This window comes from Scatophagus argus, chromosome 16 (genome assembly GCF_020382885.2).
Source record: "Scatophagus argus isolate fScaArg1 chromosome 16, fScaArg1.pri, whole genome shotgun sequence".
Taxonomy (NCBI): Eukaryota; Metazoa; Chordata; class Actinopteri; family Scatophagidae; genus Scatophagus; species Scatophagus argus.
Window position 1 is genome coordinate 7,741,987 of NC_058508.1, and position 17,292 is coordinate 7,759,278.

The 17,292-nt window shown below is 40.3% G+C and overlaps 1 protein-coding gene across 4 annotated transcripts; it reads left to right on the forward strand.

Annotated features, from left to right (window-relative positions):
* Window positions 1-3,433: 3,433 nt before the first annotated feature.
* Window positions 3,434-15,277, forward strand: pdgfbb (platelet-derived growth factor beta polypeptide b). 4 transcript variants are annotated; one of them, XM_046415263.1, is made up of 8 exons: window positions 3,434-4,277; window positions 8,889-8,985; window positions 9,851-9,907; window positions 11,140-11,333; window positions 11,458-11,646; window positions 12,130-12,967; window positions 13,229-13,355; window positions 13,531-15,277. In XM_046415263.1, exons 1-7 carry the CDS (start codon window positions 4,212-4,214, stop codon window positions 13,336-13,338), a joined length of 1,551 nt encoding a protein of 516 aa, XP_046271219.1. In that variant the 5' UTR covers window positions 3,434-4,211; the 3' UTR covers window positions 13,339-13,355; window positions 13,531-15,277. The 4 variants fall into 4 exon arrangements, with proteins under 4 accessions (XP_046271219.1, XP_046271220.1, XP_046271218.1 ...); XM_046415264.1 differs by having other exon boundaries at window positions 12,130-12,928; window positions 13,205-13,355; XM_046415262.1 differs by having other exon boundaries at window positions 3,439-4,277; window positions 13,205-13,355.
* The last annotated feature ends 2,015 nt before the right edge of the window (window positions 15,278-17,292 follow it).

Below are 17,292 nucleotides of genomic sequence, written 5' to 3' on the forward strand. Positions count from 1 at the left end.
CAGGCTCCCTCTCTCTGTCCGTCTGTGTCTCATTTTCTATACCTTCCTCTCTCTGGCCTTGCTTCACTAGAGTGCATTCCAATAATTCTTCACTGTCAGGCTCTTGCTCTCTCTCATTCAGACCTATTCGTTAGCTGCTGTTGACAGATCCTTGCTTGAAGACTTTGAGCTGCTTCGACTCTGTCAAACTGGTCACAGTCATGCTCACCTCATTCCTGCCATGTACCAGGCCTCAGAGCATATTATTGTATAATGAGAACCTTAGACACCATTATAAATGTCCCACCTCTGAGTCGTGTTATTACCATTTTAGCACTTGTTGTAACTGTACTAAGAGAGCATTTAGAGTAGTTTATTGCTGAGTAAGTGTTGTTTTTGCACTTGAGCCTATACCCATGTTTCATCTTTTGATCTGATTCAGCCACATTCCTCCTCGTGGGATTTGGAAACCTGAGAGCCAAGGTGAGTGGTCACCATCGAGGCTCGAGGGGCCGCGTAATGACTTCCCATTAGTCCATTTGGTCTACATGATCCTCTATTATCTCCAAGACACGCGCTGGAGAGAGTCTATCCCCATGACTAATTGAGGGTCAATTGTCTCCCCTCTTAACTCTGATGCATGTGACAGCAGAGGAACATGCACCTCTGCACACACACACGTGCACACACACACACACACACACACAGACTCATGGTCCCTTTGTACAACACAAATACAGCAGATGCATGTTTTTCATCTAGAAAAGCTGACTCTGTGTGCGTGTGTGTGTGTGTGTGTGTGGTGGGGTCAAACTATGCGATTACTGCGTCAAATTAACCGCTGAAGCTTTTCAGCCAACTACGGAAGAACGCATGAAATCAAATGCCATCATTGTTCAGTGGGAGATTAGTTCAGGGTGCTCTGACCTTCTCCGGATCCTCTGAAAAGCTCTTAAATATTTGAGCGAGTGCTGTCATTTCTCACTCAGTTGTTTAGCATAGAGGGCCCTCTGTCCTCCGTTCATGGTGAAACTGGTTGTCAGTTTGGGACAGTGTGTGTGTCTGAGCCAATATTTGAGGGGCTGTGATATGTTCCATACAACAGTAGTGTGTGTGTGAATGCTCTTCATGTTCAACTTCTTTGAGCCTGTGAGTTTCTTGTGTGTGCTTTTTGTGTGTTTGTATGCATGCAGATACACTCTTTCATGAGCACACACACACACACACACTAGTGAGGTTTAGGTGCACGTGCATGTGCAGCATTTTTATGGATGTCTCTTATTAAGTTGTCGCTTCTGCAGAAAATGATGGATGGCCTTCTCTCAATAGGATTGCGGTGAGATGTTAGAGGTGCAGGTGTGTGTGTGTGTTTGTGTGGATATGTGTATGTGTGTGAGAGAGAGAGAGAAAGTCTGTTACAAAGTGCGACATGACTGCAGGTCTGGGTGGGAAAATCCCTACCTCTAGTCAAGAACCTGCTCCCCCCTTCTCCTCCTCCGCCTTTTCCCTTTTTACTTAGAAACCAAACACACCACACGCTCATATTTTGGGAGCCACAACATGAGCATAAAATAAAATAAAATGAAATATGTTTTGACATGCACAAGATCATAAAATTGGCAACACTGATAGAATAGGTAGAAATGTAGTCAAAAGGCCTTTAAAACCTTTAACTTGATCCCTGTCATCTTCCCTACCCTACCTGCCAGTATAAAAAAGTAAATATTTGCAATTTATTTACAAGTAAGACTGTCTGTGGAGCTTTAGATTGAAAACCAACAGCAACACGTTAATGTTTACAAAAAGAGATGACATGCAGTTTCATCATTTCACTTTACATCACCAGTCTTTCCTTGGTGTTGCATTGCTCTGGTATCCCAAGTCACAACGTGTGCTACGAGTGGCCTTGTCCAAACGTGCGAATATGAAACGGAGTGTAAATATAGCTCCATAGCTCATGCTGTTTCCTCCATTGACTCTTGTTAGAAAAACAATGGCATCCTATTATTCTCCGGGCCATGATTGAACTGGAAGAAAAGACTAACTCTGGGGACATTGTTCACTGCGACAGTACACTAGTGTTTCAGAAAGCTGCAAGTGAATGCCTTGAGTAAGAATCAGTGCACGACTTCATTGAGGAGTTTTGTTCTTTTACATGCTTCACCTTTCAAATGTCTTATTCCATGATAAAAACTTTCTTGCTCTTTTCCCCGCCGTCACGTATCATTATCGTACTCGAGGCTGGCTGCCTGACATAGTGTTTTTGAACTTGCAGAGTCACCATCAGGCATTGTTCAGAAATGTTCCCTAAACATGAGTGACCGTCAAAAGGTCAGGACTCTGAGAATAACTTCTGTGATATTTAGAAACACCTTTTGTTTCCTGATAGCCCAGCTAGTGGTGATGCTGAGGTAACAAGAGCAGTCAGTTGGCATGGCAAATATCCCTGTGACCTCTCCAGCAATAGTACCTGCATAAAGGTCTGTTATGCAATAGGCTGAGTTTAGGGTCGTGAGTTATTCATGAGTGTTGACTTTGCTTAAAGCATCTTCTGTTTTACATAAAATGCATGAATAACAACAGTGAATGCATGTTGGTCATACACATTTAACTTAAATGAAACAGCACTGTAACAGTCCTGCAAACTCACACGGCAAAGTTTGTCACTCTTCATATTGTTATCATTATTCGGTTATCTGAAGTTGCTTTAAATGAAAGTATAAATGGGCATGTTGAGCTCTCACAGAGTGTGTGAGCAAGCATCAGATACCATTAATGGAAAAGAACTCTATTACAAGTTAAGGTGCTGCTTTTAAAGTTGCATTCAAATGAAAGTACATAAATAAGTTTAACTTATTAAAGGAAAAAGTAGTTGGTGTGATTTGAAGTGTCATCGGATTATATATGCTAATGAATTACTGTAAAGTAGTAAGTTGGAGCCAGTTTAATTTTATATCCTGCTGGGCAGATCAATCTAGAAATCATATTAATCATATAATCATATTTGATAACTTGATCATATGTTTTCAGTAAAATTTTAACCTGAATTGTAATAGCTAAAACTAAGCAAATGTAGAGCAGTAATGCAATATTTCTCTCTGAAACATAGTAAAGTACCTTAAAATGAAAAAAGCCATGAGTAAACAACTCGTGTGATGTACAAAAATGTAACAAAAAGCCCTCACTTTTATGACCACTCCTCATAAACACTGACATATGTTGATATTTATCCTCAAAGCTAATAACACTCATGACTGTGCTGTAAAAAAATGTAAGAAAACACGGCAAAAACAGAGTTGCGATCCACAGACGAGCCCACGGGACTTGGCCCAGCCTCTGCATAAATGATTCACAGCAGAGGAAATGTTGCTCAGAGTGGCAGCTGTGAGGCTTTGCGCAGTAACGTCGCTTCTTTGTGCGCAGATTATCACTCATTCTTCAGGCAGGGGGCGGGAGAGAGATACTGTTGAGCAGACTCTTGGAAATCTGCTCTTCCCCTCGCCACCACCATCGCCACCGCTGCGTAATCAGGCAGGTCCAGGACTGAGGCGCACCGAGTCTCACAGCTTTACTTATTGATAAGGCTCCTTGGAAGAAGAGGACAGCAAACTACCGTGCGACGTTACTTCAGACGTTCAGCCTGTGAGCTGGACTTTTGGGACGCATCACGGTTATTAGAGAGACCCCTGACTACTGCGAAAAGAGAAGTCAAATGGATTCTTGATTTATTATCCGTGGAATAATTTAAACTTTATTTACTTTCAGAGTAAGGACAGTTTTGTTTTGTGACGTTTTGATTGTTGCTGCCTGGAAATGTCGTTAAATCTCTTGTTTATTAAATGTATTGTTATCCACTTGCGTTTTTAGCGGAAAACGCAAACTTGTGCGCAAGGTGGACTGAAGGGGGACTAGAGAAGACTGAACATCACGTTGAAGAACAGAATTAAAACTCGGAAGTTTATTATTTATCCAGCACGGAGGAGATTTCTTTCTTTCTTTCTCTTTTCAAGAGGAGGCTGAAAGTTCGCCCAACACGAGCGCTTTCTTCTTCTTCTTCTTCTTCTTCTTCGGACATCTCAGCTGGAGTGACAATAGTAGGAACAGAGCCTCTACGCGCGCGCAGTTCCACTGGGCGAGCCGCTGTCCCCCCGCGCGCAGTGCTGAGGAGAGAGGGACTCTCGCGCTTCCATAAATGCCCGGTCCGTCGAAGAGGCTCGAGGCTGGGCAGCAAGATGAGCTCGTGGGTACAGCTGCTGCTCGCGTTGCTGGCGGCGTGTCTGCAGTGTGGCGTAGCCGAGGTGAGTTTGCATCAGTCACACTTTGGCGAACTTTTAGAGATGCTCCACTGCAACATCTGTAGGCAGTCCAATTTTATACTTTACAAAAATAACACGAAGCCGCGAGTACATTTTATTTCATGTTTTACACGAGCACTGACGAGATCTATAGGCTATAAAATGAGCTGCCATTAAGGTGTCCTCTATGGGATTGTTGCAACTGTTTCCTAAGAATTACTAGCACGTTTAAGATATGGTAGACACTGTATGTAAGGGATGTTTTAGGCAGAATTCTACAGTAGGACCTAAATTATGAGTAACATTAACAAGAGCGAATGCGTTCCTTTCTAATAAACTCAATAGAAGACACGCAGACCAACATGATAATCAAATCCCTTTTTTTTTTAATAACTTTGCCGTTGGTGCACCTGCTTCTTCGCGTCTCTTAATAAAATCTTTTCCTTGTTGCCTGTAAGATGGGTGAGATCCCCGCAGAAGATGATGACTATTCCTCCCATTAAGAGCGTTGTTAATCGATGCCCAGGGGCAGACACATGCAGAGGTCGTCCTCTGTGGGTAATGAGACAGGAAACAGTGGCTGCCATGATAGGCAGCTGGATGTTCCACGTGGGTTAAGTGATGCATTTGTGGATGAGGATCCAGATGTTGCGCGGTGCCATAAATCAGTCACTGAGCATCCTTACACTGTATATCATGCTGTAAAGGCTACTGAGGCTACATGCCTCAGTAGATAACCAGGAGAGATCCCCAGCAGCAATGACACTGTTTTTTTCTTAACTTTGACACCCATGGTGAAATATATCTGGAAGACAAGATGGCACAGGATGTGTGCTACAGTGTGAAATATTAAAACTTAAAGGGAGACAATAGCAGCAAATGCTGTTTCCACCTCCAGTTCTGCTGATCCATTTTCCATCTAAAAGTCTGACCGTCTGCTAAGGTCAAACAGGAAGACAAAACTTAACTGAGGGTCTTGTCCAGGTCAAGTGAGGCTTTTCAATAACTGCTATTATGCTCATTATAGAAACAAAATTGGCCTCTTTTGCTAAAATAATGTCTATAGAAGTAGTTTCAGATGCAAGCTGAATCTGATTTTATCTGTTTTTCTTACACAGTTCAGATGTCATCTGTGTTTGTGACCCAAACAATCCACCTCCACAATGAACTGGCAGTGTCACTCAGTTGTAAAACTAAATGGGGTCAAAACACACACACACACACACGCACACACACAGTTTACAAGTCAGAACTGGGAAGTGGAGATTTAAACAAGTCAACAAAGAGGGCACAGCCCATTTGTGACTTTGCTATAGTTTCTTTCATCCAGTCAGATAGAGTGGTGTGATCTGCTCACAGGACTGAGCAACTTCTCCCCATGTTGCAAACTATTAGTTGACAATTAAAGTAAAAACAATAAAAGAGAATGGGGAATACAAGCTCATATTTAATTCCTCTATCTTCTTCTCAGGAACCGGTTTCTATGGTGGTTTTTTTATTCCTTCAATTCACTGAACCCATACCATTTAGGGTGTGCACATGGTCTTCAGTCCGCAGGACCACTTCACATAAAGGTAGATTTAGGGCTGAGCACAGTTTTGATGGATGACTTTAAATTCCTGTCATCCACCCATCATTTCATTTTATGGCTTCTTTAGGCGCCACATGTAAAAGAAAATTTGACAGACCCAGTGTCTTAGAGGGAAAAAGTTACAATGGCTTTGAGGTATACGTGTAGGAATTCCCCTTGTCTCATTTTAAAGTCAAAGTATGGCAACTGTGAAATGATGGAGTCTGCATACAAGGTTCAGTTACGTCTTTTAAAAGGAACATTATGGGAGAGATGATATGTTTAAGACGTATCTTCTGAGATGGTGTTAAATTGAAAATATATGACGTGGTACTTATACTAAACATATACACTCAACCAAAGACCACCAATAAGAGGTACCATATAACATATACCTTTAGCTCACACAAACTTGTCATTATCTTTCACTTCATCAGGCGCCTCTGTAACTCAGAGGTAAATTCAGAGGAATAAATTAAAGTCACATTTATTCATACAGTTCAGCATCGCGCACGTGTAGTCGTACTTTCATTGACTACATGTGAAACCTCACACGTGCTCTGGTTGCGGCTGCTGCTGCTGCTGCGCCGGCAGCAAACTCGACCCCGTAATTATGTACGATTAGATGTTCCCTCTCGTCCCCTGCCCACTGCAGCCGCTGTCTGTACCTGGCATTCCTCAGTATGTCCAATAGGCCCTCAGGGGACGGTTCGTGCTTCAGGTGAAAAGTACTGGATTATTTCAAAATGTGTTTGTTTTGTGGACCTTGTGAAATGGCACAAAGTATACAACCTAAACTCTCATGATAAATCAAGAGGAACAATAACTGTGGACAATACTTGGAGCAGTTTTTGTCAAACATTACAGTTTAGAAGACGTGTTATTGCAAAGGTCTTAAGTGTTGTTGTAGATCAACATTCAAAATGAAAAAAAAAACACACAGAAACTCTTTAAAGCCAGGATTTTGTTGTATAAGTACAAGCCATGTGAAATGAGCAGCTTTTGTGTTATCTTGATGTACTTAGCATATCATAATCTCCATGCGAGAGTTGCACTTTGAGTATTATCAGAGTGTGTTTACACATTCTGTCTGTGGATTCTGAATCTGTTTGGTTTATCAGAAACAAAGTGTTTACATAGTATTTCCTGCTACACAAATCGTCATGACAGCAAGCACCACTGTGGACAAAGGCACACATCCTTTAATTAACATCGGGCACAATTAAGCAAGCAGGCCGGTTTGCTGCTTTGGCAAAGAGAAGAAATCATCATGATGACTCCTCTGGGGCGCCAGCAGCGCTGCAACAGAGATGTAAGCATAACAGAGCAGGCATTTCCCTGCTGTAAAATTCTCTGAAAAGCCAACCAACAATGGGGGAGTATCAATGGCGTATAGTATGGGCAGGATGAGAGCACATGTTCATGCATAGATGGTTGCTTCCTTTGGCAAAAACCTGCTTCCCGTAGGGATTCATTGTGTGATCACACACAGTTATGTTCCTTTCACATACTGTGTATCTCTGAATGCTGTTTATTTGAAGACAGTGGACATTGTGTTGATGGGTGCGCTACACATTTGTCCCTTTGAGATCATCTTCATTGGTTCCATCTCACCACGAGCTGACAGACCAAACGAAGCACAACACACAACACACAACATTTAAGCCAGTGTGTCTCGACCCATGTCTGATCCTTGCCTATTTGAACCCATCTTTTATTCATCTATTATCCCTCTTTTTTCAGATGCACCTCCCTTCTCTCCTCCTCTCCATGTCACTCCTTCCCCCACTTCCTGACTCCTTCCTGGCTTCTTTGACCCCTAAATGTTAGCAGATGAGAAGACACAACACCAATAGTCATTCACCCTGCTCTTAGTGACCATTGTGTGTCTGCTTTGGTTAATGCCCCCCCCCCCTCCCTGGCTGTCGAACCCATTAATGACGGGGGGGTTAAACCCACAGTCAGTCCATAGAATCACAATGTGGATTTGTTGCTTGGTTTTTGGTGTGGTGATAATATTTGGTCACATGTGTGCTGTTTAAGGGTAAGGATTTATTTTGTCCTTTAGTTAGTTATCAACACATCCCATAAGAAAAACACACAGAAGAAATATATTTTCCAGTATTTATTATTGAGCCACAAGGGTTGTTCCAATATCAGTACCATTATTGTAATGCTTCTGATAGACCCAAAAATGATGGATTAGGTATTGATGAATATACAAGTCTATGCATCGGTCTGATAATAATTTATGAGCCCCGGAACAGTACGCTGCAATTTCCTAGAAACATTCTGTCCACCTGTTTGTAGCTTTTACTGCACAAGTAGCCAATATTGATAATGGGCACTTCTGACTGACTGTCAAACTAGATTATAAAAGTTCTCTTCACCCTTTTGCATACTTTGTGTTTTACACATAGTTTAACTTGATCCTGGCCTTACCACAATGATAGCAGTAACAGTATGCAAAAAAATGGTCTCGGAACATAACCTGATATTGTTTATGCCTCCATGCTTTAAAACTCCATTGTTTTCCTCAATATATTAAGAACATAAAAAAATAAGCATCCTGTCTCAGTGATATATTTCTTTCCAATCTATTTCAATCAGTAATTGAACAAAAATCTGATTTTCTTGCAAACTTCGATTTAATTGTTGTGCGTCTTGTCTTGGTGTTATAAGACTGGTCAGTTTAAGAGCGATGGCAGGATAGAGTTATCAGTCTTGGGTTTTGGTTTTTGATGTACAGCTGGGCATTTTGTTTATGTTTTAAATAGATGTACAGACTGGTTGCTGCAGATGTGCTGCAGTCTTATTCTATTCTCTCAGGGGAATTGTTTTTAAAACTCTGTCATGCCTAATAGAGGATGGATATAGGATAGAGAATTTTCAGATAGCTATTGTTGAAGTCATGTGCTCTGCTGAAAAAACAAAAAAATGACAACAACCCTAAATGGTTTCAAGTCTTTTCCCCTTTTCCAATGATCATAGGCCAATGTAATCTTATTTCTTTGGTCTTATACTTTGATTTGTATGTGTTTCAGGGGGACCCTCTGCCTGCAGCTCTGGTGGAGCTGGTTAGGAACAGCCCCATCTCCTCCATAGAGGACCTTCAGCTGCTGCTGCTCACTGACTCCGTAGGTAAAGACCTGTGCATTATGATATTACTGCTGATACATACACTGAAGCCAGTCTCAGTATTCGGGAGAGTTATTCAGAGTCCTAACACAGTTGCTTTCTTATCTCATTCTCATTTTAACTTTAACAACATCCTAAATATTCACAAAAACAGAAACATTTTCAGCTTTATTTCTGAGTGTAACTCAGTCTGCCCTAATCCATTTTTAATCTCATATCTAATGTAATCATCTAGTTATAGATGTACAGTATAAATAAATATCAACCCAAGACACTGGGTATATTTTTTGTACTATCTAATTATTTTTAAGTCATAAAAAATGGAAAATGTCATGATAAATGCTTTTACAGAAAAGTATCAAATATATCTGCAGGAATTAAATGAGAAACAGAAGTGCCTTAAATGCACTCAGCTCAATAAATGGAGCCCTGGGATGCAGAGAAAACAATACTTATGTTGACTTATGTGAAGATATATTCTCATTCTGTCATTTAGAGTGTTGGGTGTTTTTTAATTGTAAAAAGTTCACTAAATAATACTAAATAGTGAATAAAATGTCTGTGGACAATGCAAAGATGAACTGAAAACTAACATGACAACAATATGTGGCTACTTTTCTACCCTAATAGTGATAAACAAACATCACCGGTAATAAAACCAACTCAGACAAGAACAAGAGCAGGAAGAACACACACACACACCCACACCACATCTGTGTTTCTCCCTTTACTGTTCCATCTACTTGTGTGTACTCACATTTACACACCCATATGTAGATGGCACTAAAAGGCCTTCGGTTAAAATCGACAGCACGTCAAATGCCATCGACCAAATCAAATTCTGTATTTGTTTATTGTTTTGTTTCAGATGAGGAGGACGGGACTTCTGCAGCCAATGGAGGTCATAGACTACCGAGGAGCCTTGGTGAGCTCAGTCTTATTTGTCATTTGGTTTTTTGTTACACTCATGATGTGATTTCTTTGATTAGCATGAAAGAGAGAAATGCTGTTAACCTCATGTGGTTTCTTAGTTAAAACATGGATTCATATTCATAAATAGGTTAGTAGAAGGTGGTGGTGCAGGCATGAAGGATTCCTGATTTTCCATGTTACGGTTATGGTACTCCTTATTTGTGGAGGACTGTGGGTGTGTTCAGTCTGTCTTCCTTGGAGTTGATTAATGCGACAAGCATGGCTTTAGTGACACTGTGAAGTCATTCCCATTAACCTTTTTTTTGCGATCACGATAAAGCAGATGTCTGAATTACTGAATGCCAATCTACAACAGTGTGTAGGACTTTGTCAGACTCCGTCTTGCATGAGGAGATAATAATGACCCTACATTAATCCTCATGTACACAGAGCCCAATAGCTTATCCGTGTCCTTGTAGACAGAGCAGTCCAATTGAACAGTGAGCCTTTGTGAAGCAAAGTTGAATGAAACCCCCTCATATTTCATTGCAACAGACTGATACAATGCAGCAAACAACAAAGTCTGATGAGAAGAGGCTTCTCATTTGAAATGCATGAGTTTCACATTATAACCTGCCTGGATGCACAGATAGAAGCGGGCTGTGGTCCTAATGCGGGATAGCTGTAGGTGAACTGCATCAGTCATAGAGACGCTCTACAAAAAGGCAAATTTAGCTTCAATGTAGGGAGCTTCTTCTCGCACTACACCATAAATTCACATGCTAACAAGCCAGATGAATCACTGTGGATGGTTGTGTATACAGACTTGAAAGTAATTAGATCTCAGTGATAAATCACGAAGATTTTAGTTTTTGTCTTTTACTCGTTGTTCAGCGAACATGGAGGGGTTACTTGTCTTCCTAGTCAAATTCAGTAACAGATTTAGATTCCAGTATAACCTCAATACTAATGCTAATGTTAAAACAATTACAACCAATCATGCTCATTCTCATGAATGGATGACTAAACAGGTCTACTGAGCACAGATACAGGGGCAGAGGGGTCAAGAGGCCCCCTGGGCTTCACCTGAAACATCTCACAGGAAGAGGAACTACAGACTCAAAATGACTACAGATAAAAAAAGCAAAAAAGATGCACAAATGACTTCTATATGTCTGTGCCCAGTTGTTCATGTTTTTTTTTTAACTCATTCATGCTCACACTCAATCATATCTCATCCCTCAGATGCCCAGCCAGCTCAACAGGCTCTGTGTAAAGTGCGTACTGAGGTGGTTGAGGTCACCAGGGCGATGTTGGACCGTAGCAATGCTAACTTCCTGTTATGGCCACCCTGCGTGGAGGTGCAGCGCTGCTCCGGCTGTTGCAATACCAAGAGTTTGCAGTGTGTCCCCGTTGTCACACACACCAGACACTTGCAGGTAAACGACCACACACACAGAAACATGTAGAAATGTCTAAACATTTACATTCTACAGCATCTCAGACAGGCCTCATGTTTCTGTTACTAACCTCTGACTCCCACCTTCTTCTCAACCCCTCCAGGTCATGAAGATTGAGTACATCAACAAAAGACCCACTTACGCTAAAGCAGTGGTGTCAGTGGTTGATCATGTGGAGTGCCGATGTCAGTCTGTACCACGGCCCCCTATGCCCAAGAAAAAAACGTCTCACAGACAGCACAGCCACAAGTACCAAAACCAGACACTCAACCAAGGACATGGACACGAACAGGTACTGTTGGAATGTTATGTTCATGCTTCCAGCAGTTGGGTCGAAAGTACTGGATTGTGTACTGCGCAGACATGCAAAAATATTATGATCCAAAATATTGTCAGTACAAATGTGTCGGTTTTATATATCCAATACTGAAATCGGCATATTTTATAATACTGGTTTAATCAATCTCTGACAGTTTTTTTCGTGTCTAAATGTTAGGCTAAGGTGGTACAGAATATATAATTAATTTGATTCAGTGACTTTTTCTGTCAAACACTTACCAGAGGAGATGTGTTTTTGTGGATCTCATGACCTTATTTTTATTTAATGTAATGATAATGTAATGGATCAATGTATCAAAGTATAGTATAGAATATACTCATATTTCAACATTAGATATTAAGTAAAATTCTTTTAACATTTAACATGTTGGTTGAATGTCAATGGACTAAGATGAGATTTAGCTGTACTGAATTTTGCTAAATATTATCAACTAAGGTCAAGGTGCACTCCAAGGATGAACTCCATCAGTGGGATGAGCTGAAGCAGAACCAAAGGGCCCATCTGGAGGATCTCCTGGAGCAGCATTGGAGCCCCAGAGGAGACACCTTCACTCAGCCTGGAGAAGGATACAGTCTGACTGAGGAGGATGCATCTCGCTCTGGAGAGGCTATTCTTTTTGCTCCACACTGGGCACATAACTCCACCAGTATCCATGGGACTAAAGACCAAAATAAGAATCTGGAGAATGTAGAGAAAAAGAATGACAGGATCTCAGATGGCAACAAGACTGTTTCCTCAGAACATGATGTTGGTGTTGAGGTAAATAGCAAGTTGGTAGAAGGTGGGGAAGGGTTGCTGATCAACAGGACTGAAGATAAATTTAATGATGGAAATGGCAGCAGGGATGAAGGCACACAAAACACACAGACCCCATTATGGCAAGAAGACAAATTCAAAATTTCAAAGAGTCACACGAGTGGTGTTTTTCATCCTGTTACTCAGACTCCTCAGGCCAAGTTCAGTCCTACTGAGGCAACCAGTGAGAGAACTGGGAACAGGCTCCGACCAACCAAAGAGCCAAACCCAGAACCAAGACGGAGAGACAATGAGACCCCTGAAGAGGTTAGGATATTACAGAGTGAGGAGGAAAAACTGGAGCAGGAGAGAAAAGAACTTCTACTTCTCCACAAGAGGCTTGATCAAGAGAAGGAGATACTGAGACAGCAGCAGATGAAACGAGAAGAAGAGGAAAGGCAGAAGGGAAAGGAAACTGATAATCAGCATCACCCGCATGGTAAACATCATCATCATCTGCAAACAACACAAAAACCAGGTACATCTACATGTGGACATTATTGAATTCCTTGGGTTAATAAAACCACGAATGTAAATTTGTAAGGGAGTGATACCTGAAAGAACACCTGTCAGAACTGATATATTGTTGTCTCTGTTGTTATGTTGACTATTATAGATTTTGATCTCAACAATGCTTTAACAATATCAGAGTCACAAGAAGAAAGGGTCAGATTTTGGATAATTTTCTAGTAATATGTATATCCTATTCTGACAGTGACAACATCTACAACTACCACAGGGAAGCCATCAGCCCCAGCAGGCCCCAGACCCCCAGCTCGTCCAAAGAGAAAGATGAGGAAGAACCGCAAACGAATCAGCAAGGCAGCTATGAGAGCAATGCTGATGTAGCACTAGAATAAACCCAGGTGAGTTCACAGAATAAACATAGAGAAACAACAGCGAATGAACAGTGAACAGTGAATTTAAGGAACCCATAAGTTTTGAATGAATGTATCATATCTATTTATTGATCATACAGTTTAGTTCAGCATGTCTGTATGTATGAATTTAAAAGTACATTTTCCCATGTTTACCCCTTAGGGACACAAAGTGAACTTGGTTGTTTTTTCATGGATCCAGAGATGAAGCAGAGTGACTCCCTTCATATAAGTATTTATTCATCTGTCAGTAACCTGCTGGTCCTGTGAGATCTCCTCTGTAACACTACTAATGACTGTCTGGTGAACCTGTAACTACACCTGTATTGCGAGTAAGAGGAGAGGAAGAAGAAAACTGAATTCAAATGAAAGATGGACCTTGTCAAGAGAAAACTTGCATCTGCAACGACAGTTACTGGTATGAAGTAACGAGTGGCACCCAAAGACTGGCTCCTCGTGTGCAAGCACAGTACCTATCGGGGGCGACTGAAACTGCATCGCTGTAGAACTGTGGAAAATAGTGCAATTTCAAAACTCTTCTGGGAACCTTATTTTGATATCAACAGAGAGAAACTGCACTTATACTTTGACAGAACTGAGTCTATATGAGCTTTGACATAGTTTGTTGCTGAAAGACTTGCTTTGAGGTAACTCCAGTCAGACTGCACGGCAAAGTGTGTGTGTTGGACATAATGGACATAAAAATGCTGTGTCATTGGAGAATGTGTTGTACTGAGTTTGGACAAATCATCAAAAAGACAATCATCAAAAGACTTCAACAACAAGTAATGACTAAAATGAGCAGTATTTTCATGTGCGAGAAAATTCACATACCGAGGGCTCAGTGTTGGCAACATAACACTGTGTAGATTTACCGTACCAAGGCTTGATATCATTTATTAGCTCTGATGGTCTCTTTAACCATATTTAATTATATTTAACTCATTGCAAACACTGGAATCACACATGTGATTAGAGAACAAAAACATAAAATGTTGGATTAGTGAGTTTTGTCTCTTTCAAAATCTCATCACAGGTGTGAGAAAAGGTGCTATCTGGATACAAGGTGATAGCGTGACACTTGTGCTATATTTCTTATTTATTTATCTCTACCATTACTGTGGGTAAACTTTCTATACAAATACTGCAAACAAAATGACAGGCATAGTTGAGATTTGTAACAACGCTTCAAAATGGGTGGGTGTTTCAAACAAAAAAGACCAAAACAAAAACAACAACAACAACAACAACAAAAACAGAGCAAGTTAAAAAACAAAAGAACAAGTGCTTCTGTGACCTGCAGGATCATGCAGTGTTTAACTTCCATGACAAAAGAGTGTGTGCATGTGTTTGTTTTTTATGCAAAAGTGTGTGGTATAGTGTGTGTATGAGCTTGTGTCCACACCTACTGTCATCTGTCATGCATCTCAGTACTCATGTAGAAGCATCTATTTGTTTCCTCTTTCTCTCTTAGATAAAAACTTGTCTTTCTTCCACTGATTAATTTTTGGTGGAAAACAACATTTTTTTTTTAAGTGTCCCTGCTGTACTTGTTTTGTTAATGTGCAACCAATTGTTTTGGACATTTCATTTTTACAACAATCTAAAGGAGTCAAATCAAGTAAATCCATAATTTAAAAGGACAGAAATAGCCAAATGTAAATATTTTTGTTCTTTCGTATTTTCATTAGTAACAACACGTAGAAAAACACTGGTGATGCCGTGTCCAACAATGAGCCAAACATTTTAAATTATTGAAAAAAAATGGCTTGTACGTCCTTTGTGCCAACTTAAAACTGTTACTGATTTTATCTGTTTACTGGTAAGAAATTATGAAACAACTGAATGTTTGTGATAACTTTGCCACCTAATGCTATTTTCATATGGATATAAGAAGCTAATGTGCTTAACTCTTGTTTGTTTTGTGTTTTTATTCCATTTCACCAGTTTTCCTTCTCTACCTATTAATTAGCCAACTATGAATGTCAACATGCGACGAGCACCGGACAAATGAAGCAAACTAATTTTAACTAGAAGAAGACTATACAGCTAGGCTAGCAGCTCTGTAGGGTTGTACTTAGACACAGCAGAGTTTTGGGCAAAATATTAACATGAGAGCACTAACATTCTCACAATGGCAATGCTAACATGCTAATGCTAATCAGGTGTAGCCTTAATGTTTACCAGGCTTAGCATAGGCTCTCTAGTTAAGCGTATCAACATGTTAAAATTTCCTAATTAGTACAAAACACCTAAAGCTGTACTTTGTGCGGTTTAGTTTTGGGGATGTTTAGTCATGAACTGGGCTAATAGAAATTTTCACCTGTTGTTGGTTCTCTGTGAAAAGTTGAGGGATCATCAGAGTTATTACAATTACAAGCTTAGCTTTATAAGTCAAAAGTCACTGTCCAGGCTACATAATAGTTCACATGAGGCTTGAAACATAGATGATCCCTAAGGTGATTTTATTTTATTTTTTTAAACTGACTAGTTAACCTTTATGCAGCATCTGAAACACTAACACTCTGGAGGACTAATTAGAAGTTAAAACCAGACTTTTTCATGACTCTGTGAGCTGTGAATTTTCTGCCATGCCTGTTTGGCATGTTGTGTCTACACAGTGGATCTGCAGCTCTCCAGAGACATCAGACTGACCCCTTAAATTAACACGAGTTCAGCACTGTGCATTGAGGTTTGTTCAATCTGACAAAAGAGAGAAAATAAAAAGTGAGGGTTGATGTATTATAGGTGAACCCTGGCACACACTCTCTTTGTGGTTTGTTTTTCACATTTAGCCACTCGACTCTTGGCTGAAAAAAGCCCCAACTCAGCAGCCAGCTGCCGAGTTTTGTCTAATTATCAAGTCAATAAGTCATCTGCTTAAATCATATGAGGAATGGCTTCAAAGCATAACAAATGCTAATATCCTCCTCTGTTTTAAGGCATCTTTAGAGTAAATGTGGCTTGATTACATGTATGCAGTTGTAATTATTATCTTCACACATTTTGGGCTTAAAGACCCATGCTCATTGTCTTGATATAATCTGTAAAAAGCAATCACTAAGTTTGATACCAAATGAAAATTTTGCAGAAAGTTGAAAATTCAATGTGTATTCATGCATTACTTCTGTTGCCCTACTGTCAATCTCACATGGACACACTATTTCTAAACAGCAGAGCATCTCCAAATTCAGCAGTGAGGTGGCATGCCTGTTTTTCAGCGGGTGTCTGAACAGCTCCCAACCCCCCACGGACTTCAAACAAGAACTGGGAAGGGAAGAACATGGAGGCTTGTTGACTGGCATACTCATGCTCATTCAAATATACACAGGGTTCAGCTACCATGACAGTGTGGGAGTGTTTCCTGGGGACCAGAGACTGTGACTAAAGATGGTTCATAGCCGACTGGTTGACCTTAAAGAAAGATATGGCTTGTTGGGTCTCAACAACACTGTTACCTAAACAGCAAACAACCACTTGAAGAATATAAAGACCCTTAGTGACTAGAACCTGATGAACAATTAAACAAATCCCATCCTGATTATGAACCACGACCCAGCCATTATCATTTAGTTTCCTTGAAGTCCCATTACATAATATTAACAGTTGAGTTGAGTTGAGATTCATAGGTGCTTTTTTCCTCCAGTTTACATTATTACTGAACTCAGGCTGAGGCACTGGAGCCTTTGACTACTGGTATATTTGTGAAATAAAGTAAAGCAACTTTAAACCCTAAGAACTCACTTTTAATTGCCTCTTTATTACACTGTGCTTTATGTATGCTCAAAAACAATGAATGTACGTGTTTTCCAGCAGTATCTAAAGGCAAAAGCATTTTCCTGCTTTATTTAATAGCTATACTCAAAACATTGATAATAATTACATTTCAGGGCGTTACTGCACACACTCTTAGACTTTAGTCTTT